Source organism: Artibeus jamaicensis, unplaced genomic scaffold (assembly GCF_021234435.1).
Source record: "Artibeus jamaicensis isolate MK-2021 breed Jamaican fruit bat unplaced genomic scaffold, CSHL_Jam_final scaffold_474, whole genome shotgun sequence".
NCBI lineage: Eukaryota > Metazoa > Chordata > Mammalia > Chiroptera > Phyllostomidae > Artibeus > Artibeus jamaicensis.
This window is the reverse complement of record NW_026522046.1, coordinates 7,250,753-7,275,307: the sequence shown is the minus strand read 5'-3', so window position 1 is coordinate 7,275,307 and position 24,555 is coordinate 7,250,753. Positions and strand designations below refer to the sequence as shown.

At 41.5% G+C, this 24,555-nt stretch overlaps 1 protein-coding gene across 1 annotated transcript in view; it reads right to left on the bottom strand.

Moving 5' to 3' along the window:
* Nucleotides 1-779: 779 nt before the first annotated feature.
* The window catches only part of MCCC1 (methylcrotonyl-CoA carboxylase subunit 1), a 59,188-nt gene continuing 35,412 nt past the window's right edge, over nucleotides 780-24,555 (bottom strand). The window contains exons 10-19 of the mRNA XM_037154848.2: nucleotides 22,075-22,202; nucleotides 19,537-19,720; nucleotides 17,083-17,192; nucleotides 15,027-15,243; nucleotides 13,438-13,524; nucleotides 8,346-8,395; nucleotides 4,833-4,970; nucleotides 3,442-3,549; nucleotides 1,823-1,894; nucleotides 780-1,110 (exon numbers count right to left, since the gene is read on the bottom strand). Coding sequence (XP_037010743.2) covers nucleotides 982-1,110; nucleotides 1,823-1,894; nucleotides 3,442-3,549; nucleotides 4,833-4,970; nucleotides 8,346-8,395; nucleotides 13,438-13,524; nucleotides 15,027-15,243; nucleotides 17,083-17,192; nucleotides 19,537-19,720; nucleotides 22,075-22,202 — 1,223 coding nt within the window. The 3' untranslated portion in view covers nucleotides 780-981. The remainder of the gene's footprint in view (nucleotides 1,111-1,822; nucleotides 1,895-3,441; nucleotides 3,550-4,832; nucleotides 4,971-8,345; nucleotides 8,396-13,437; nucleotides 13,525-15,026; nucleotides 15,244-17,082; nucleotides 17,193-19,536; nucleotides 19,721-22,074; nucleotides 22,203-24,555) is intronic.

Sequence of the window (24,555 nt, the reverse complement as noted above, 5' to 3'; positions counted from 1 at the left end):
TAAGTATAAAAAAACTTATAGAATACGGATATAAAGAAATAACATTTTTGTATAGCTGTAAAATACACTTATGTTTTAAGCTTAGTGTTATTACAAGAGAGTAGAAAAACTTAAATTAGAGTTTATAAAATAAAAATGTTACAGTAAGCTAAGGTTAATTTATTATTGAAAAAAATTTGAATATATTTAGTGCAGCCTAAGTGCACAGTGTTTGTAGAGCCCACAGCCATATACGGTGATGTCCTAGGCCCTCACACCCACTCACCACTGACTCACCCAGAACCACTTCCAGTCCTGGTAAGTGCCCTATACAGGTATATATTTCAAAAATCTTTTATACCGTATTTTTACTGTGCTTTTTCTATGTTTAGATAATGGTTAGACACACAAATATTTACCACTGTGTTATAGCTGTCTACAGTATTCAGTAGAGTATGTGTTGTTCAACGGTGTGAGACTGTGTATTATTTGTACAACTTTAGAAAGTGCAACAGAGGCAGAGGCGGGCTAGACTGAAACTTTCCGATCACAAAGAGAAGAATAACAACCAAGCCTGTAAACTCCCTACTAAGCTGGTAAAAACAAAACTTGGGTTGAGTTTAGCTCTATGTCATCTGCCTCTGAAATACGTGACTGTCATCTTTACCATGATTGTAACTGGAAAATAATTCATTTAGTTAAATGACCTTTCCTCTTTCATTCTTTTCTGATAAAGTTGCTTCCCAAATTCACTGTATAAAGACTGAGACACAAACCAGCCATATTAGCTTCCAACAAAAAAAGTATAACTCAATTTTATTTGTATGAAATAGTTAAAGATAATTTATTATTTGTGACCCAAGTGCTTGATTCTCAAATGTGAAAGTGTTTAACATAATCATATAATCATTCAGTAAAACTGCTGGCAGGAAGGCACTTTCTCTTTTTGCTGTAGATACTATACTTAAGATACTTTTCACTGGCCATTCCTTTGATGGGAGTTTATTCAACTTCCTCTTTGTCAGATTCCTCTTGCTCAAACTCGACTACAGGAGCGTGTCTGCTCACCTGAGACCCTTCTTTGTAGAACACTTTCTTGATCGTGCCGTCCTTTGGAGCCCGTATGGTGTGCTGCCGAGACACAAGACGCAGCACACAGTGGTTGTGATACGACGAGGACCAAGCACACGGCCAGTCAGGGATGTCAGACACAACCAAAACATGAGGCCAGTTGTTTCAATGTTTTTCATATCACAGTACACAGAGAAAAAAACCTTTTCGTGGTGTGCTTGGGAGCTGACACACCTGTAAGCCATTCAAGGGTGAAGTTCCCAAAATTCACAGTAGACTCTTACCTGGGGACTTTTGAAAAACAGCACATCTTTGGGCCCTACTCTGGGGTTCCTGGTTCAACTGGTATAAGGAAGTCGTTTTTAAAAAGCCCCCAGGAGACTGTAATGTGTGGCCAGGTCTGAGAACTACTGGCCTACAATTTCCAGCCACCTAAAAACCTAAACAGCTAATTTAGTAGGACTGCAGCTTTCACTTTGATACTGATAGTTAGTACCCTAGGGTTGGCCTTGGAAAAGACCCATAGCTAATATTCAGTTGGGTTACTGTCTGAATGTAAGCTACCGATAATTTCAGAATCAAATGACAAGTGATAAAACGACAAAGTTAAAGAGGGAGAAGAATGGTTTGTTTCTTTTTCTGCAGTTAACGCTTCATCAATCCATGGCTCTCAATATTTAAAATGCTGCTAACTTACTACACAAGGGAAAAGAACAAGCAGGTCTGATATCTCCCAAAGCGAACATGGCAACTGCACTCATGCTGCACTTACCTCCATTTTCATGGCGATCATAACCATTAGAGAATCTCCGGCTTTTACTTTGTCTCCAGCTTTTACAAACACCTAGAGATTCAGAGTGATAGGTTAATACTTGAAAACACAGGGGTCCTTCATGGTCCACAGAGCTGATACATAAATGTACGCATCAGAAGTATGAGTCTGCAGTTGTCTTGTCTGCCAAAGACACAAATGCACAAATTGGAGACCTTCCTGGCACTGCTGGCCCCATAGTCAGTGGGGGGCACCACTTGGTTCCCCACCCCTTCCTCTCAAGCCAGCTAGTTTTCCTGGAATCAGATTACTAGGTCTTATATGTCTTGAGACCCCCCCCCCTTTTTTTTCATGAACGTACAGATAAGACATAGCACCACCAAGGAAGAACTACACCTAAATGTCTTCAGCATAGTCAGAGCAGAGAGCCTGGCCTGCTTCTCTCATTTTCAGGTTGTCCGGGACAGGGTTTCGAGTCCTCATGGCCCAGTGTAATAAATGTATAGACAATCTTCATGTGAATAAATTATACTTACTGGCAACCCCAGGCAAATAGCTCTATTTCCCTTTTTACATGTACAAATGAGCTACTATATCCCATGTGGTCCCACTGTTTCTTTGTTTGTTTGTTGCTTTGGTTAATGTGGTTATTTATCGAGGAGTGTCTGGAAACATCACACAGTAGAGTTAAGCTCTAAAGTCAATGTGTAGAACCAAAATTGAGAAAAATGAGAAACAGCCTTGAAAGTCCCCCAGATGACTCGATGGTGGGCGACACTTTTGTGTCAGATGAAATCAGTGGTCTGGGTTCAGGGCCAGTTGTGGGGAAAACATGAGTCTTTAATTAAACATAAGCCCCTGCTGCACACGCTACGCAGAAATGCCCACATCACGGGAGGCCTGTGGGAACTGAGAGAGTGAGTTAGAGGCAGAGCGAAGTCTCCTAGCTCGTACTGCCTCTGAGGCAGACATTTCTGGGGGAATGGTTGGTGCATCACTCAAACTATCTAAATGGTTTTCTTCTTTTTTTTTGAAGGGGGGGGTCCCCAAGAATATACAGTTGAATTTTTATGACTTAAATGCATTTGAGGAGACTCGGCTATATGCAAGTTTATAAAAGAGGCTGACCTCTTACCACTGGAGGGTATGTCAGTAGGGATCTCGACTCTGAATACAGACCGCGCTCAGCACCGAGCTGTGCCGTCCTTCACCAACACCAGCCTTTCAGAGTCTAACACTGATGGGATTACGTGCATCAGAGGAAATGTCATTATTTCATGATAAATTGTTTGCTGTTAAACATAACATTAAAAAACAGCCCTTTTGACTAATGCTTGGTGAATACTCTATTTTAATAATAAAAGGACAATTGAAATTATACTTTGATGGAAATCCCACTTTCAAAAACAACAGTGCTTATCATAAATTAGGTAGATGGGTATTTTCACTGAAGACTGTAATATAGACCTTAAATCTATCATAGAGTCTCTTGGTTTCTTGAAATGGATGCTTTCCAATGAAGAAGATTTAGAGAGAGAGAAAGAATATATATGCCAAAGTTCAACAAAGACAATTATCAGGCCTTATTGGACACCACCCCACATACACCACTTGGTTACCTTCTCGATGGTCCCAGTCATGGGAGCTAAGGAGCCTCCCTGAATTCCTTGCCGGCTCACTGAGGACAAGTGTGTGGGGACTGGGATGCCAAATTGAACCGTTCCTTCCTATACAACAGAAGCACACCAGAGATGAAATCAAGATCTCGTTCTTGCAACTCCACTAACATACTGAGGTAATGACTGTTTCCACGCTAGCTGTCACGTGTTAGTCATCTTTAATAGCAGGGTTCTGACCTAGCTTTGTGACCTTGAGCAAACTACTAAACCCCCTCATTTTGGTTTCCCGTTACACAGCAGGAATGGCAGACGTGCCTCCAAGGAAATTAAAGAAACTATATAACAGTTGGTAAGAGAGGACCACTGCCCGGAAGGCATTTTTAGTAGCACCCCCACTGCCAAGTGCTTAGTCTAAGTTAGGAACTGATAACACGAGTGTCAATACATATTTATACAATGTACAGTTTATAAATACATATATATTATATAGAGTCATTAATTATCACAACCTCACGACGCAGGTGTTACTATCATTCCTGTTTATAGATGAGGGAACTGAGGCCCAGAGAGTCTAACTTGCCCAAGGTCACACAGCTGCTCAGGGGTAAGACCAGAATTTGAATCGAAGCAGCTGCATATTCCAGAACTCATGCTCTTCACCACTCACCACACCGGCCCGACCAGCATGTGGTTGCAGCACACTGACCGTGGAAAGGAATGCCTGGTAAAGTGAGATCATCCCGGACTCGACACACAGTGGTTTAATTACCTGAATACGATGGGCAACTCATCCCTAAGGACTGGGATCTGTAAGATGGTTCCCAAATGTGACAAGATTCTGAAAAGACTTCAGTATATTTGATAATCCACTCTCTCTCTTCTGCCCGTGTAGAACACTAAGGTCTTTGACAAACTCCTAACCATTCCATGCAAAGCCTGTCTCTACCATCTGCCAGGAGAACACCACTAACGCACCCCTCTTCTTCCCTCACACTTTGCCCACGAGGGACACCTGGTCTAGACACCTCTCCCAGTGGTTACCTTCTCCCAAACCCCCTGATTCCAGTACCAGGGGGACGGTGGTTGGGGCAAGTGCGAAGGCATCACATCCCTGAGAGAACAGTCCCACTGAGCAGGGATCAGACAGTCTTTGATGAGAAGAGTGTCAGGACATGTTTCAGAATTAAAGGAGGAAAACGGGTGAGTATCTATCCATGAGAATTCATTTGAACAAAAGAATAGAAGAAGGCAGGAATGAGGCAAAAACACACAGGGAAACAGAGAAAAGTCACAGCAGTGACTGAAGGTCATGGATCTTTCTGCTCTATTTGCCTCTGGTCAAGCAATTTTCTCCCACACCCCAGCAGTGTTATTACAAGAAGAGACCTTACCACAGAAAATAGGTAAATTGTGTTTTCCAGGAAGATTAGCTTAGTTTTACTAGTAACTCCATTAACAGAACATCTCAGGTAAGTGCAGTCTCCCTCACTAAGAAGGTCGCCGAGGACTTGGAAAGTTTTATCTTCAATCTCAAAAAAGAAAAAACAGAAAAGATCCAAATAAATGAACAACCTTACATAATTAATAAAATCAGAATTAATTCTTTATTATTAATAGTTTCAAAAGTTAACAGGTAAAATGTTTTTTAAAAAAGTCATATAGAAACTTTTCCCCTAAGATTCATAAACAAAATATTCTAGATAGAAACAGCAGTATGATGATTCAAAGAAAAACAGTTATATAACATATTCACAGCACTCATAATGCTACAAAAGTTCAAGGGTGAATAGTGATACATGTAAAACAGACAAATCAAATTACGCAAAATTATTAAAATTTAGTCAAGTATATATTACATGTTTGTATTCATTTCTGAGTACCCAAAGTCAAGCTTAGTTTTACTGCGCCAAAGTCAGTAATAAAAAGAGTCAGAACCACATAATTGGATGGTATTTCTTTTATCTCACCAGCAAGTAGGTCCAATTTATGGTTTCAGTTATGATTTAAGAAGACACATTAGCTGCAGATTGACCACAATGTCCTCACTCTGAGTGAGAGTGCCAAAGAACAGAGACTTCACACTTAATCTCCAAGACAGCTAGCAAAAGAATGTTTTCTTATGTATACAGAATGTTTTCTTACGTATACAGTCAAACGAAATTTCCCTTACCCACAGAAAATTGATTTAAATCTTCTATTTTTCATCTTAATTTCCATAATGTTAAGTGTCAAAGCCCTGTGGCTATTCTTCTCAAATGTGTTACATAGGCTAAGATAAAATAGATCATACTGCAGGTTTTTATACATTGCTTTCATCTATCCTAAATTAAATGTGACATTTTATGCAACTTTGTAACCTATTCAAACAGCCCTTTGAAAGTCTGTAAAATTCTTAGGATATAAAGTTTAGATTGGGAACAATTTTGTTTAAAAATTTACAATGGCATGTCCTAAATTTCTGAGTGTAGTACCATGAGGAGATTACAACAAATCTGCCAAGTTACCATTTGTCAAGGGACCAAAGGGGTCCCCAAACCAATATTATGTAAATTTAATATTTTAAATATTACAAAATACTCAATTTTAGCATAATGAATGACACGAAGGCTCTCCAGATAGCTTTAGGGCACTGAAGTTAGTTTTAAAGGGAATGAAGTGCAGCACAGGGAATGTAGTCGATAACACTGTACTAGCCAAGTATGGTGCCAGGTGGGCACCAGACTCACTGAGGTGGTCCTCAGTGAGTAACTTACATGAGGTAAGTTACATACATGTCTAATCACTATGTTGTACACCTAAAACTCATGATATTGTATGTCAACAGTAACTGAAAAATTAAAAAGAGAAAAAAGGAAAAACCAACCAACCAGAGGTACCAATATGAATTATAATTCTCATATACTAAAGGAGAGGGACTTCCCATAATTTTTCTGAATCTCAGGGAAAGAAAACCAATGTGTCTCAGAGTGTTGGGCAATCTGAAGTGAATCATTGATAAAACCATTTTTGCAGATTTGAAGTCTCTTAGCTCTTATTAAAAAGAATTTATTCTATTCTCTGAATTTGTACCTTACTATAGGAATTTGGTTGAGTTTGCACATTGTTTTTTTACCCTTTCTGCATTTCATTTTGCCAGTATAATGGACTTCTTTTAATTGGGGGCTAGCAAAACATTTTTGACTGAAGATTCTCCAAGCATCACCTGTGGATCTGTTGAGGTCCTTTCAGGGAGTCCACAAAATCAAACTATTTTATAATAATACTAGTGTTATATGTTCTTTTTAACCCACATTTTCTCACAAGTACACAGTAGAGTTTCCTAGAGACCACAGGACACATGATAATGTTATCACTTTTTGGCAGCAACGGAATGTGTGCGTGTGTATTCTCAGGTTTAAATTAAACTTGTCTCAATTTATTCTACAACCCAACAACAAAAAACCAATCTGATTTTTTAAAAAATGGGCAAAGGACTTGAATAGACATTTCTCCAAAGAAGATATACAAATAGCCAGTTAGCTCAACATCATTAGTCATCAGGAAAATATAAATCAAGACCATAATGAAATACTACTTCATAGCCATTAGGATGGCTTTTATAACAAAGAAGAAAAAAACAAAATAAATGTTGGCAAGGATGTGGAAAAAATGGAACCTTTGTGCACTGTTGTTGGGAATGTTAAATCATGCAGCCACTATAGAAAACAGTATGGTAATTCCTCAAAAAATGAAAAAGGGCCCTGGCCAGATGGCTCCCTTGCTTGGAGCATAGCCCTGTGCACCAAAAGGTTGCAGGTTCAATCCTGGACAGGGCACATACCTAGGCTGTGGGTTTGATCCCTGTTTTGGGGGTGTATGGGAGGCAGCCGACTGATGTTTCTCTCTCTCCCCCTTCCCTTTTCTCTCTCTCTCTCAAATCAATAAACATATCCCTAGATAAGGATTTAAAAAATTAAAAACAGAACTACCATATTTATGATCCAGCAATTCTGCTTTTGGATATACGCTGGAAAGAACTGAACACAGGCTCTTAAAGAGATACCTGTTCACCTATGTTCACTGCATTATTTGCAACAGCCAAAAGGTGAATGCAACCCAAGTATCCATCGACAGATAAATGAATAGACCAAGTGTGGTACGTACATTCAATAAAATGTTATTCAGCCATAAAAAGGAAGGAGATTTGGACACATGATATAGAACATGGAAGAACTTAAAAACAGTATGCTAAGTGAAACACGCCAGTGACAAAAGGACAAATGCTAAATGAGTTCACTTATATGAGGTTCCTAGCAGTCAAATTTGCAGACACACAAAGTGGGGTGGTAGCTGCCAGCGGCTGGGGCAGGGAGGAGTGTGGTGCTCCCCTTTGGTGGGTATCGCATTTCAGTTTCACAAGAGGAGAAAAGTGCGGTGGGTGGGTGGTGGCAATGGTAGCACAACAATGTGAATGTCATGCCACCAAACTGTACACTTAAAAATGGTTAAAATGGTAAATTTTATGTTACTTATCTTTTAAAATACACTAAAATAATAGATATAACAAACACAAGCAAAATTTAGGGAGTGTTAATGATGTTTAAGAATGTATGGGGCTCCTGAGCCTCAAAAGTTTGAGAACTGCTGCTTTAGATGAGACTATATATCCACACACTTTAGGGGCCTGATGGGCGTCTGATTCGAAGCTATTATTTTTTGCAAAGTTTGAAACCACATCCAAACAATCAGGAATTGTAGAGGCGGTCATTTCCCCAAACTGGTCTGAAATAAAAGCACACGAATTCTCCTAACTACAGATGTAACCTTCAATGGCTTAAGAGAAACTGGGAATGTAAAAGGCAACACGCAGCCTGAGAGAGGTCAGATTCAGCTGTGAACAGCAGACAAACACCAGCACGGCTTACCTGCACGCTGTACGACCCATCGTGGTTATATGTTACAGCTATGGACACATCTTCAGGGGGAAAATAATGACACAAAATTAGAAGACCTTCATTTACTCAGTAACTGAGATTTCAAAAATCTGACTTTCAACCTAAAGGTAACTATCAGGAACACCAACATCTCTTAACTCCCTGGCAATGGAGATTTAAAAAAACAACAACAAACCTATTAGGCAGGTTTCAATATAAGTGAATTTCAAACTTTTCTTTTTCAGAAATGGAAAGGTTGTAGGCTACTTTAGATATTTTTCCCTCTGTAAGAAAGGCCGTGGTGTTATATAGAAAATGCAATTAGTTGGGAAAAAGAAGCTCTGGTTTGAGACCCAAATCTGCCACCTGTGTGGCACGATTACCTCTGTGATCCTGACTAGCTCATTTAAAAACTCTGACTCTTGATTTTCTGATCCATTCAACACATTGGGTATGAAAGTAGCAATATTACATCAATGTGAAAGTACTTTATAAACTGCAGCAGACTTATACAAGTATCACATTCAACATATTCACATTATCATGTGACTATAGAATTGGCTGACGATGATCCTGGGAGATGGAAAGCAAAATTTTGGGGGGTAGAGAACGCAGACCAAAGTTGGTTCATCTCGTCCTGACACCTCACCCATCATTTTGATGCTGCCAGCTCCAATCTGTTCCCGGCCCTGACCTTCCTTCTCCAGAACTCTGATTGGTCATTCTCAGCTGATGGGCCGTCCATACAGTGGGTCCAACAAGTCACCTCCCGCCTCCGCCCGCTTTCCCTCCCGACCTGTAAGCTCCATGACTGGCCATGTTATTTGCCTTGTCATCCAGGTCTAAAACCTGTCATTCTTGCCTTCTCCTTTGATTTCCACCTCCAAGAGCCACCTGTAGCCACCAAATTCTTCCCTTTGAATACCTGTCCTGCTCATTTCTTCCTTTCCACTGCCCCACCCTGATTCAGACAGACAGCCTCAGGCCTGGCCAGCTCTGAGGAGGACCTTCCAGGGCTTCCTGCTGCCTGTCTCAACCCTTCCTAGAACCTTCCTATCACATTCAAAGTACCGGACTTGGTTTTGTATTGAGTACCAAACTCTGACTTATTTCCCACCATTCTTATTACATATCCCTGTGTCCAAACAAATAGGAAAACAGGCCAATTAATATTCTCCCTGTGTGTCTCCACCCTTCCCCTCACTTCGCTCACGCCCCTCCAACTGAAACCTCACCCCTGGTTCACGTCGTGCTCACTTGGTAAGAGCCTGTCTGGGTGGAATGAATCCTCTCTCCTCTGTACATTTCAACTTCTGCATTTAAACACCATTAGGATTCTCCCCTCATCCAGTGTATTATGGAGTGTTTTTTCTCCTTATCAGTTGTTTTTTAAAAGATTGCAAAAATACAGATGTTTAAAAGGCCTGAATGTCCTCTCTGTTGCCCAGATGTAAGTATTGTTCAACACTTGAACATGTGAATCCTTTCAGACCTTTCGAAATACATATTTGAGTTTGTATTTGCTTTTTATAAACATAGGACATTGTTATACATATTGTTCTGCAACCAACTTTATTGCAATTAACATGTGACATACATATCTACTTGTTCTTTCAATAGTAGCAAGGGGATAGCTTAACAATAATAATGATGATGATGCTGATGACAGCTAGTGTCTGTTGACTGCTTGCTATGTGCCATCCAGTGAGCTGAGTGCTCTGCATGTGTTGTGTCATTTAATATCTGCAATAACACGAGGAAGCAATGGCCACAACCCTGCCCCCGTGTGGCTGAGGACACTCGATGCTCACACAGAATCCGTGACTCACCCAGGAGCCACGGAACACACGGGGGCCAGAATTCAAACCCACGCTGGCCGAGTCCAGAGCCTGCACTATTAACCACTATGCCATCCGTCTTCCCAACAAACATACTTCTCCTCTGCCAAGTGGTAAACTCCTTAAGAGTAAAATATAGGGACAAAGACATCTTTATTCTCTTCTTCACATTATTCAGAATATCTATTTCTTCAAGGACATTGTATTGAATGTATAAATGAATAAAACTTCTCCACAATCTATCTTGTCAATACGTTTAACCCCTTTTAAGAGAAAATACATCCAATTACCCTAGATCAGTTTTCTTTCAACTTATAAAATATGAAAAGAATTGAAGTGACATAAATGCCAATAGAATCATAGTAAAGACACTGCCAGAAAAAGTCTAAATTCTTTTATTTTTTAAATATTTTATTAATTTATTTTTAGAGAGAGGGGAAGGGAAGGAGAAAGAGCGAGAGAGAAACATCAATGTGTGGTTGCCTCCCACATGTCCCCCACTGGGGACCCGGCGCACAACCCAGGCATGCGCCCTGACTGGGAATCAAACCAGCGACCCTCTGCTTCACAGGCCCATGCTCAATCCACTGAGCCACACCAGCCAGGGCTAAACTCTTTTATATATTACAGAGTAAACCCAACTTGTTTCTCCTTCCCCTAGATATCTCTTGACCCCCACAAGAGAATCTCAAACATTCTCTTACATATTTAACAAGGTTTGAAAGTTTAGCATGATGCAGTGTTAGGTAAGCACATGAACCCTAAAGTGAGTTCAAATTCTGACTCTACCCATGACTTTTTGTGTGATTTTAAGGAAATTATAATTCTCGCTGAGCCTTTTATAAAGGTTTTATAAAGTTGAAACTAAAAACAGCACCAATTTCATTGGCCTGTTCTGAAAATGCAAAGGAAATAATTCACAGAAAGCACTTACCACAATATCTAACATATACCAAACAATAAATCTTGGCTACTATCTTATTACTGAGGGCAGGGCAGGGTTCTGCAAGATGTGGCCACTAGTAACAAAGGGAGTATCTTTCAAGTCTTGGTTTTGTAAAGTACTTGGTCATTCTCCCTGAGATCATTAAGAGCCGGTTTGACGTGAGATTCATAAATGCTTCCGGCCCTGAGAATCCGCGTTTGGTGCACTCTCTTGTTCAACCACGGCGCTGCTGGTTAGCACAACAGTTCTGAAAGCTGCTACATTCTGACCTGGATTATTGTTGAAAAATACTGCCAAGAAGAAGTAGTAAACAGTGATCATGTTGGCTTTTCAATTGCGTATTTACTTTTTAAATTAAAAAAAAATCCCAAGAAATGCAATATAATTCAAAACACTGCTTGGCGCCTTAGTGAAGATCCATCCCAGATGACACAGTTGGCTCATCTGAATTACAGTCACACAGGCTACTTTTCCGTTTAATTTAGGTTGAAGAGGCCACTAAAATTTTATTTCTGCTGATACTTGTATTTAGCATATTTAGTCTACAGTAAGATACTTCTGTATTTTGGAGGTCGGTTTTTTTTTTTTACGGATACAGTGAATAAATACACCAACATAAAATGGATAGCTCAACTGTTTGCAGAATGCTACTGCTACAAGAGATGCTTGCAAACTCTCTCTCTAAGTACTTAGTGCACTTAAGGGAATGACCATCTAGGCTCAGGATGACAAGGTATCTAAAGAGCTGTAACCCAACTGATTTGTGTGAACAAAGAATCTGTTGAGGAGTGCACACTGACACAGAATTGAAGTGAAGGGGAGGGTCCTGTGAGGAGCTGGCAGGAAGATGCTGTTCTATGTGGTAGGCACGTTTTTCTAATGGAGCTGTCACAGTTCACTGATACCTCACCTTCATGGTTACCCAGGCCTCCCAGCCCTGACTCTGCATCCCTCTGCCTTCCCATGCAAACTGCACTGTGGCAGAGGGAGACAGCCCCCGTGCTCACATGATTCTGGTCCCTCTGGTACACTGGTCCAGCCAAAAGTTTATAAACTCCTGTGCCTTAGGTATCAGCCTCTCCACGTATAATAAAGCGGCCCCCACCCTGAGCCTACTCGAATTAGTCTGCAATCAAAAAGCAATTTGCCACTGGGAAAAAGGTGGGAACAGCACAGGAATCAGGGTCAGAAAGATGAGGTGTCAATCACGGCTTTGCTACTTCCTAGCCTTGAGTAAGTTACTGTACCTGCCGTGCCTCTGTTTCCTCACTCACACATGGCTGTGACAGTGACTTCCTCTATCAAGTCATCAAGATGAAAATTACATGTGATAAGGCACTTAATAAATCACAGCTCTTTAGTAACCCACTTCCACCTGAAACACTGCCTGAGTAGTGGGTAATCTTCCCTCCTTGGAGTAGCTTTAGATATTGCTTTTCCTTATTTCAAAGTACTACAGTTTGGCCCGGCAGCGCACTTGTTAGAGCGTCGTCCCTGTGTGCCAAAGCTGTAGGTCTGATCCCTGGTCAGGACACACACAAGAATCAACCAAGGATGCATGCATGAGTGGAACAACAAATCAATGTTTCTCTCTCTCTCTCTCTCTCAAAATCAATAAAAAAAAAATAATACATCCTCAGGAGGGGAAGGAAGGGTAAAAGAAATTAAAAAATAAAAGTAATATTATACATTCTTACTGAAGAAAAATGCAAAGCAAAGAAAGTACAGAAAGTGCAAAGAAGTGAGGGAAAAAAGATAGCCTCAAAACCCACTACCAGCCCTGGCCACGTGGCTCATTTGGTTGGAGCATCGTTCTTAGCACCAAAAGGTGTTTAATTCTAGGCCAGGGCACGTGCTTAGATTGAGAGTTCAATCCTTGGTCGGGGTGCGTACAGGAGGCAACCAATCTATGTGTCTCTCTCACACTGATGTCTGTCTGTCTGTCTCTCCCTCCCTGCCTTCTCTCTCTTAAAACAAAATATCTCACCACCCAATGGTGTCCTCACTAAAATTCTGGAAAATTTCATTTCAGTCATTTTTTAATGTAAGTTTTACGACCTATTTTTAGAATATTTACAAAATACAGAAAAGGTGGAATGAAGAAAAATAAAAATGGTTAACTCTACCACCCACAGCCAATCAAGTCTATCATTCAGGAATAATTCCTTTCAATGTTTAGGTCACGGATTCTAAAAAAAAATGCAATTGACTGAATGTGGCCCGGCTGAATCCATGGTTTCCAGGTATTTGTGATGTACTTCTATACGGCACATTTCTCTTCTAATGAAACATTACTTACTGTTCTCACCATCCTTAAGAGCCATGTTTCTGGTGTAAGACATATTCAGTCTTCTTCCACTGCTGGATGCAAAAGGAGAATATTGATCTAGAAGAAAATTCAACAATAAATTTATGAACATCAAGCCTACTAAACTTACGTCTTGCAAAAGAAAACAGAAAACAGCTCTTATGCTGACAGCCCCTATATGTTTTCTTTGCTCCTCTCATTGCTTTACATTTAAATGAGATATTTTGATTTACATCTCAGGAAATTTCATATGAAAAATCCCAACTCCTCTTAAAAATGAGAATCTTTGCAGCCTAAACTATCACCCTCTGGGGGCACAAGCTGCGCAGTGGGCAGCCCTTTCCATGGGCTGCGGCGCCCAGGTCGCCCAGGTCTCCGCCAGTCACTAGTGTCCTCGCGCCCGGCCTGCGCTATTCTCCCACGCTGCCGGGGCAGCCTCCGGAGGCCCGGGTGTGCGCCCTCCATCGGACGAGACCCAGAAGCTACAACACAGCTACATCGAAGCGATTTATTCTGAAGTCCCTGTCTGTGCTGGTTATGTATTTTTTTAAAGAGGTGAAAGCAGGAGGATGCTCCAGTTTAAAAATGCTACAGGCTTAGGGTCAACATCAGGGGCACATTTAGATGCATTTCACTTAATGTAACAGGACAAAATGAGGACAGGACACACATCTCCTAAAGATGTAACTATGTATTTTAAGCTTTCAATGTAACTTTCTTGAATGAATCTAGAAATTAATGATCCTAATATAGGACCTTATAATAATATATTAATCCTAACAGTATTGAAGAAATAAATAGATTCATTTTTTCCCCCTATTTGCTCCAAAGGTCAGAGTTACCTTAAGCAAACATGATGGAGCAAGTTTGGGAGAGCTCAGATTTTGCTCAGCTTAGAGGGAAGAACTTTTTAAAGGAGAACTGGCTGAAAATGTAATAAGCTAATGGAGTCTCATCACGAATTCCAGCTTCGGGAGGCACCAGGCAGCTGGGCAGCAACTTAGCAGGGACGTGAGGACGCACCACGTAGCAGTCAGGGCGGCTCTGTCGCAGTCTTTCCCGCGCTCAGGTTCTGTGACACCGTGAAGTACCTAGGTCTTCAGTTGTAAGAAATTTCACCGCGGAATGAATAAAGAGAAGAGGAAATAACTGAACAAAAGTCACGGGCACCCTACGGGAATCTGAGTCTCCCCAGTGCTCTGTCGTTAGCCTCCAGGACCCGGGGGCTGCTGCAGGCACACGGGCTACGAGTCGGCCACAAGGAGTGGTGAGTGGACCAGGCTGGCAGGGATCAGCATGGGCTGTCGCAAGAACTAGTGTTTGGTTGACAAGACATACATCTCTGCATTGTTAGGTGGTGAGCTAAGTTATATTTAAAGGGCTGCAAAGCATTTATGGGGTGCATCCAGAATATGTGAAGAGCTCTACCTCATCCTAGAAACCACATCAGCAGAGGACGGTGTCACACACTGAGAGAAGGAAAGGGAGGCAAGTGCAGCATAAAGAAGGAAAAGCATGTTCAGTAACAATTCATAAAAATCTCGACAAGCAGAGGAGACAGACAGAAATGCGTTCTGTACCTGGTGACTGAATTTTGAAAGCATCAGACAGTGCTTTCTCCTTGAGGATGAGACCCAGAGCTGCCTGGCATAAAAACTCCTTGGCTGCGGCCTTCCGACTGGGCAGCAGCTGGTCTTGGTGTTGAGGGATGAAGTCGGTGTGCACATTCCCAGCCTGGAACTCCGGGTGGCTGGCCAGGCTGAGGAGGAAGTCGATGTTGGTGTGCAGCCCAACAATCTAGAAAGAGAACAAAGCCGTGTCCCCAGTGAGTGGGGACACAACACATTCAGAAAAACAACTGTATGGCTTCTGCCCCTTTTACTAAGTATTTTCTACTATGGACAACTCTCAGGAAAACAAAACAAATTTTAAAAAAAAAACAGTTCACCATTACTATATACCTAGACTTAACACCAAAAACTACATTTTGCTACGATAAAGAGGCTGCAGGCAACGCTGTTAGTGTAGGTACCGTGGAGAAGACATTTAACTGACTCAGGTTAGGAAAGTCATGAATGTTAAGAAACTTAAATGAGATTTATATGCAATTTTTGAAGACCTGCCACTCAGAACACTCCCAAAACAGAGGTCAGGATTACTACACTGGGGAAGGGGTAGGATTAAATGACCTTGAAAGAGCTTCCCTTCAACACTAAAATCCGAATTTGACAAACTGATATAAAAATTAAAAAGGTATAAAACCCAATAAATGAAATCAGGCGTAAAACAAGCTATCTCAGCCTCAAGTTTATTTGTTCGTTTGTTCATTCATTCACTCATTTAAATTTTTAAAAAAAGATTGTATTTATTTATTTTTAGAGAGAGAGGAAGGGAGAGAGAAGGAGAGAAACACCAATGTGTAGTTGCCTCTCATATGCCCCTAACTGGGGGCCTGGCCCACAACACAGGCATGTGCCCTGACTGGGAATTGAACCAGCCACCCTTTGGTTCATAGGCCAGCACTCAATCCACTGAGCCACACCAGCCAGGGCTCATTCACTCATTTATTCACCCGCTCATTCCTTTGCCATACACTGAGCACCTTTCAGGTGCCAGACCCTGATCCACATACTGAGGAACACAGTGAAGAACAAAACACACAAAGTCCTCACTCTCACAAAGCTACATTGTAGAGAAAGAAAATAAACAATGTCTGTAAACAAAATTTTAATACAATGTCAGGTGGTGTGAAGAAAAATCAGCCTGGCTAAGGGCACCGAGAACAGCAAAGGGCCCACTTTTAAACGGGGCAGCCTTGTAAGGGCTCTGAGGAGGTGAGCGGTGGCTGGGGATGGTGGACGAGAGTCCTGTGACTACCTGGGGAAGAACGTGCTGGAGGAGAAAACAGGGACCCGCAACCCCACGCTGCGTACCTACGGAACGGCAAGGAGGCCGGTGCGGGTAAGACCACAGAGATCAGAGGTTTGATCAAAGCAATAATGTAGAACAATCAGAATATCATGGGTTAACAGGAAATCCTTCCACGAAGTTAAATCAGCTGGTATGGGTCTTTCTGCATCAAGAAAACTAACGTGCTGTGGAAAAGTGCCAAACTATCGAACTGAGGGTACTAAACAAAATTATTTTCCTTTGCAGAAATACCATATCTTGCCATGTATAATGCGCATTCACATTTTGTGTGTATCATACATGGGGTTATTATACCCATGGTATGTAATCATTATGCCTACGTAGAATGCATATCCGTTTTCCCTCAAAAAAATCTGGGCAAAAAAAGTGCACATTATACACAGCAAAATACAGTAACACCAGACAGTAGGCCACACCGTGTAGCTCGCCTTATTCACAGGATGAGGGGGAACTTGCTGCTGGATTTCACTGAAGTGCAACACTGACGGTAACAGGCTCAGCCTGCAATCTCTCTCTTCTGGCTGAAACTGAGAAGTCCTCAAACCCCTGAGGACTGCTCCCAGGTAAAATTATTTTGTTAGTGATATATGGGTACTTGGTGGAAATAAGTTGATGAAGACAAGGGCTGACCAGTTGTGACAGACACACCTGGCTACAGAGACACAGAGAGCAGCGGGGCCACCCGCATGGCCCCAGGTCACTCACATGGTAGTGACGAAGGCTGTATCTCAGTTTTGTCAGGGCCGCCTGGCGGTCTGCGGCCCACACAACCAGCTTCGCAATCATGGGGTCATAATGCACCGACACTTCATCTCCTGAAATTGAAAAACCACAAAAACCACTCCGAGTCAAAACACTGGGGATAGAGCATGACGAGCAAGCCATTCTGCTGGGGCTTTATGTACATTTCACCCTTAACTCTCAGGAACCACTGCAGGATGGGTATTGTTACCATTTTATTCATGGGGAACTGAATCTCACAGGGATTTAAAAACTTAGCAAATGTCCAAGGCGGGCGTGGCCACCAGAGAACAGCAGACCCCACAACAGTGATTCAATGATTCCCGGGCTGGTTTCCCCAGCCTCCCTTCCCCTCGCAAGTCAGGGCGAAGCCCCTCTAACTCTCATATCACAATCGCTCTGCCCATGGCACACCCTTCCCTCCACCCGATTGTCTTCATCAGGTAAATAAAGACAATGATTCCTCTGTCCCGTAGTTGTTGGGAGGACTGACAATGATGTGCCAAGGGCCATTCCTGGCTGAGCTGATAAACAAATAGCAGCTATCATTATTATTACAGTTAGAGAACAAGAATCTGAATTGCTGATTAGAAAATAAATAGTTCAGGGCAAAAGGATGTGGTATATTATAAAGCCTCCTGTTCTAGAACCTTGTTGTGATTCTGGCATGTCACCTGAGCCCTCTGAAGCCCAGGGCCTTCATATACAAAATCAAGGGGCTGGATTACACTCCCTTATAAATTCACCCATCCGCCTACCACTAACACATACTCCACACTTTCTAGGCCTAGGCTTGCGCAAAGTGCTACAAATATAACATGGAAGACAGTCCCTCCCTTAAGAATCTTACCATCTGATGGAGAAACTAGACGAGGAACAGAGTACCGTAAGATAATATCATGAGGGCAATGTCAGAGGAATGCACAAGGGGCCCAGGGAACACAGGAGTGTTGGGAGATGCTTCTCGGACTGGACTGACTTGGACTTGACTCCCAGTGTCAAGATGAGAACCTGGCCCTGACCAGTGTGGCTCAGTTGGCTGAGCATTGTCCCACAAAGCAAAAGGATGCTGGTTCAGGGCACATGCCTAGGTTGCGGGCTGGTCCCCAATTAGAGTGTGTGCCAAGAAGCGACTGATTGATGTTTCTCTCACACATCAGTGTTTCTCTCCCTCTATTTCTCCTCCCTTCTCTGCTCTCTAAAAATAAGACAAATAAAAATCTTCAAAGCTGTGAACCCGGGAGTCCTTCTCAGAGTTACACTTGTTATCCTGTAAGCACCTTTATTAAATTTACACGAGCTCTGCTTGCCACACAAGGTTTTCTTTTCTGTTGCAAGGGTCCTCTTTTCTTTCCAAGATGTTCTGCTGTTAAGGTAAAAATTTACTACCAGATCTTGTTATGTGTGGTGTAGCCAAGAGCTACCAGAATGTGGCAAATTTATCATTGAGAAGCCTGAATTCCTCAGTGGGGCCTTTGAGACCCTATATGATTTGCTCTCAGCCCGAGCCCGCCTCTAGCCATACCTCCAACTACCTACCGCCCTGAGCCATTTTCTCAGACAAGCGCGTGGTTACAGTTCTTCAAATATACCTTAGTTCAGTTCTCTTCTCTTCACTTTTCTTTATGCTGTTAAATCTGCCTGCTCCAATCCACTGTAGACATCCTCTTTAAAACAGTGCCTAAGGTTATTTCCCAGTCCTGAGAAATGCCATAACTTCTTTACAGCCAAAGTCAAGGTGGCAACAGGCAGTGGAGGCCCAGGGCCAGGACTCTGGAGCCAGACTGCCGGGGGCTGAATCTCAGCTGCAAGGGTGATCTTGGGCAAGTCACTTATCTTCTGTGTCCTGGTTCCCTCATCTAGAAAATGGGGGTGACAGAAATGCCTACTTCACAGGGTAGTTCTCCTGGTTAAAGGAGCCTTTAGAGAAAGAAAAATCACCTAGAACAGCACCTGTACATAAGTGCTAAATAATTGTTAGTTATGACCATTGCTATTAATCACATGCTGAGCTGTGATAGCTCTGGTACTGCTATTTTTCTACTTTTAAATTTCTTTTATTATTGTTTAGCTTATGCTGTTTATATATTAATTCTCCAGCTTAACTTGAAGGCAGAGTACCTTAGGCACAGCAAACGTTGGTCACCTTAAATCATTTTTGGAATCAGGCAAAGGAAAAATATAAAACCATACACACAAAATATTTGTTGCTTAGGCCTGACCAAGTAAAATTAAATTACTAGTCATTCTTTAAAAAGAAACTATTCCAGAAGGAAAAAATAAAGATTACAGGGAAATGAATTAAATACTTTATTTTAAAACATACGAGACATTTCCATAAGACACAGGGAAATGAGTCTGTCTGAAAATAATAATGCACTAAAAGTTCAAAAAGACCTTTTGTTAAGTCCAGTTTACCTTGCCGGACTCCAGTGTCAATCCTAGTGGACACGTCTGCTGGAGGCGTGGACAGATGCACCACTGGGCCAGCCCCCGGCATGAAGTTATTGTGAGGATCTTCTGCATAGATCCGAGCTTCAAATGCATGGCCGTGCAAAGTTATTTCCTCCTGGCTCAGAGGAATCTTCTCTCCTGCTGCGACCTAGTGACAGAGGAGTATGTACTTCTTAACAAAAAAATCCACCTTAAAGCACCTACGAGACTGGCAAGTCGGTGGTCTTCCCTTTTCTATGCAAAATGTACATTTGGACTTTACAATGAAGCCAAATAAAAATTATCACTTTATCCACTCCCTTGAGTATTGGGCAAAAGCTAAAAGACATTTAAACATAGATGCAGCTTGAAAATAAAGTATGAATTACAATGGGGTTCTAGAAGTTAAAAATAGAGAATACAGAAAAACTGCTGACAATTATAAATACAAAAATCAGTGTTTTTCCCAATTAATTGAAAGAAGATTTCTTCCTGGCACTGTAGTCTCAGTTTTCATGTGAACCATTATCCCTCAGTTACAAATCAGTCTTTTTTCCCTAATAGTAAATATTAGTTGGTATTCAGGACTCTATTGAAAGCTATGGGTAAAGTGTGACATTAGACGTATTTGTAATTTTAACCAGCAAGTGAGCTATAAAGCAAAACATTATGTTCCTCAGAAAGGGGAACATAATAGTTTTTCAGTTCTATTGTGTTTATATATATATTGTATGGCACCAGATTACAAACGGATGACTGTTGTTTACCACTGTTGTTTATCACTGCTATAATGAAGATGATCTTAGCCATTACGTGAATACAACAAATCTCTAACTAGTATAATTTGGTAAAGGCTATTGGAGGACTTGCTGTCATACTTTCCTCTTGACTTTTCCTCCAAGATGAGAAAATGACAACCTGAGATACCAAAAGATACAGGGAAAGATGCTCTAAATAACCTGGCATAACACTGAGCTATACAGGTGAGGAGAAAACAAAAGCAAAGGTTTCACTGCTTTAAATATGTAAAGAAAAAATCAGGAACCACGGCAGTTAAGGAATAAAAGGAAAATGGACTGAACTGATGACGTTCTAGCATGTTGTTTCAAACCGTAAACTCTGCATCATGTTCCTTAGAACCCTTTTATCTCCATGATTTCAAGATTCAGGACTCTCTTGGGTTACTGCTTCAGAAAAAAAATTTCCTTTTCCTTACATTCTGGAACCATAAGCACTCTTTCCAGAAGTTTCTAAACACACTACAGTTTTCCTGACATCCACTAACACTTACTAGCCTGATGTGTCTGGTTTTCATTAGCTCCCAAGGCTATAGAGGCCCAGAAGAATCTTTTGGCTCAATTAAAACCACCAACCATCCCTAAGGAAATAGCAAAAGGAACATTGTATTATTGTCCACAAGAGTTCTGAAAAGACAAAAATTATCAAAACAATCAAGACTTCAGCATCACAGCATGAAAAAAGCAATTTAGATTCAGAGTATATAAAAAAACAAGAATCTCACAGAGAAAAGACTGTTCACCCGGACCAGTGCGGCTCAGTTGGTTGGGTGCTGCCCCACAAAGCAAAAGGTCACTAATTGGATTCCCGGGCAGGGCGCATGCCTGGGCTGCAGGCTTGGTTCTCCAGCAGGGCATGTACGAGAGGCAAGTGACTGGTGTTTCTCTTTCACATCGAAGCTTCTCTCACTCTTTGACTCCCTCCCTCCCCCTCTTTAAAATAAATAAATAAAATCTTAAAAAAAGATTGTTCATATGGCTTAAAACACTTTCTTTATATTTAAAAAAAGAAGGCTGAGACACGACCCAATGATTTCAATAAAGGGAAAACCACTCTAAGCTATTATTAATAATATTGGAGATCATATGCTTTGTGGAACTCTGGTCTAGGTCAGTGCTTCTCTCACTACCTACAACACAGGAACAGTGGTGGCCTTGAACCTCTGTAACCAGGAGGCATGTCACAGCAAGGCGAAAACCGCCTTGAAGACCCCTACGCAGGCACTGTGAGTGCCCATGCTCACACCCCATGGCCGGCGACAGTCTGTAGGTCAGCAGCACCTGCTCACGGACCACCCTATTGGTTGAGACCATTCCCTTGGCTCTTCCTTCCCAACTCTGTCTCAGCTCATTTCCTCTGGGCTCCTATCCGTCCTGCCTTTGTAATCCAATGACGGCCTGGCTCAGACAGATGTGGCCTAGGGTGTGGCACAAGGCTTCAGTGCAGATACTACGTGGTCACGAGCTCAGTGGCAGCAGCTCACCTGCTGGCCGCCCCATGCCTAATGGGGAATGGTGGTAATTAATAGATTAGGAATCTGTGTCTGTGGAGTGGCAATAATGTCATAGCATCAAATGGAGTGTCACTTTTATTTAACCTCCCATTTTCCTGTCCTCATCATAACCACCAAGAATTGAACCCTTATCCAAAATGACACCATTTTTTTTGGAGGCCGGAAGGTAATGTAGTTTCAAGACAGATATTTCATAGAAAAAATATTCCCACCTTAAGCTGCCACTCCACCAAGTCAGTTCCTGTGATCATCTCAGTAACAGGATGTTCCACTTGCAGCCTTGTATTCATCTCCATGAAGTAGAAATTGTGTTGTGAGTCCATAATAAACTCCACAGTTCCTAAAAGATAAAATACAATGGTTACACTTCCAAAGTATAGAATCAGTACCAAATTCAAATGTTCCATGATGTATCACAGTTTTACCACTTCCTTTACTCAGTGGTACTGTGCATTTCATGAATAAAACATCCCACATGTAACAGCAAATGATTCTCAGTCAAAAATAGGGATCCACAAGAAATTTCGCAACAAAAAAATATGTTTGGGGTTTTGGGCAAAGGGTGAGCTCCGGACATGAACCAGTCCAAGCTACCACGGCAGCGAGGCCCTGGCCGCCCGGGCAGGTGTTGCTGCCTCGGTGCCCCCAGATGCCGGGGCACCGCGCCCGTGGCAGCCCATCTCACTCCAACCCTGTGGAGAAAAATACAGGCTTTTCTTTCCTGATTATGGGCTTTTGGAAATTTCCTTTAAAAGTCCTTTTGCTTGTGAACCATGGAAATGTTGCTTAGCAACTAAACCTTATGTTAACAATGTCTTATCTATTGGTATTTTATTAAACACTACAAAACTTCCTCCAGCTATATTAAGGTATAAAAATGATCCATTTTAAGATAAGTATATTGAGTTTCACAAATGAATACAGTCATGTAACCTCCACCGCAATGACAACACAGAGCATTTCCATCATCCAAAAAGTTCCCTTGTGCCCTGTGCAGTTGGTCCCTTCCCCAGGCCCCAGGCAATTACTAGTCTCCTCTCTGTCATTATAGTTTTTTTCCTATAATGTCATAGAAATAAAAGAATGTGGAGCATAGTATTTTGTGCTTGTTTGAGTTTTTTCACTTGGCCTACAGTTAGTTCCGCACACAGCTGCCCCCCGAACAGCACGGTTTGCGCTGAGCTGGTCGACCCACTTACGCAAGCATTGCTCTCAATGACTGTACTGGAAACATTTTTGAAGATTTGAGGTAATTTTTTTAAAAACTGCTGGTGAATGGTATAGTTTAGAAATATCAAAAAAAACCTGAGAAAAAGTTAGGTATGTCATGAGTGCATAAAATATATATATAGATACTAGTCTGTTTTATCATTTATTACCATAAAACATATACAAATCTACTATAAAAACATTAAAATTTATCAAACCTAAATGCACTTATTGACCATACATGACAACACCATTCACAGTCGAGAAATGGGAACAAATCAAAAGATTCACTACTAACTCATAACTGCATAAAATTAATGTTGTACCTACTGTACTACTGCAGTAATTTCATAGGCACCCTGCTGCTATTGCGGTGAGCACAAGTGTTGCAAGTACCCATTTAAAACACCAGATGAGGCTAATCATCTCCTGTGAACAGGCAGGCGTCTCTCCAGTAAATTGCACATCACTGTATAAAGTGATCTCTTGTGGTTCTCGCATATTTTCCATCATGTTTTGTGCAGTACCATTAACCTTGAATAACCCCATGGGACCCACACAAAGTGCCGCTAGTGATGCTGGAAGTGATCCCAAGAAGCAGAGAAGAGTTGTGATATTATGAGAAAAAGTTGAATTGTTTGATGTGTTCTGTAGAGTGAGGTCTAAATGGTGGCTCACCGTTTCAAAATAAAGGTAAATGGCCTTGACTGGTGTGTTCATCAGTCATCCTGCAAAGTGAAAAGTTGCTGGTTTGATTCCTGGTCAGGGCACATGCCTGGGTTGCAGGCCAGGTCCCTGGTTGGGGTGGGTGTGAAAGGCAACTGATTGGTGTTTCTCTCACTGTTCTCCCTCCCTATACCTTTCTCTTAAATAAAAATAAAAATAAATAGAAATAGAAATAAATTTTTAAATTTATTTTAAAGAAGATACTGTATATGAATCCAGCCCTGGTCAGATAGCTCAGTTGGTTACAGCATTGTCCAGATATACCAAGGTTGCAGGTTCGATCCCCAGTGAGGAGACATACCAGAAGCAACCAATGAATGTATAAATAAGTGGAATGACAAAAAATTCTCTCTCCCTCTCTCTAATACCAATAAATAAAAAAATTAAAGATAAATGGATCCAGTGTAAGGATAACTGTAAGATAAGAAAACTTGTGACGACATCACTGTAGCTATGCCAGCCAACATTTTTTGCAAAATACCTTTTTATCTCATACTGAAAATGCAGCTTTTGTGGGTACAACATTGCTGTAAGAAAGGCACACCTCTGGACTCTAATATGGTTTGAGAAACAGAAAAGTCATTATATGACAACTTAAAAACAAAAAGATAGCGAAGGCTCTAAAGCTGGAGAATTTAATGCCAACAAAGGATGGTTTGATAATTTTAGAAAGAGGTTTGGGTTAAAAATTGTCAGGATCACAGGACAAGCAGCTTCTGCCAAACCAGGGGCAGCAGACGAGCTCCCAGATGGCACTG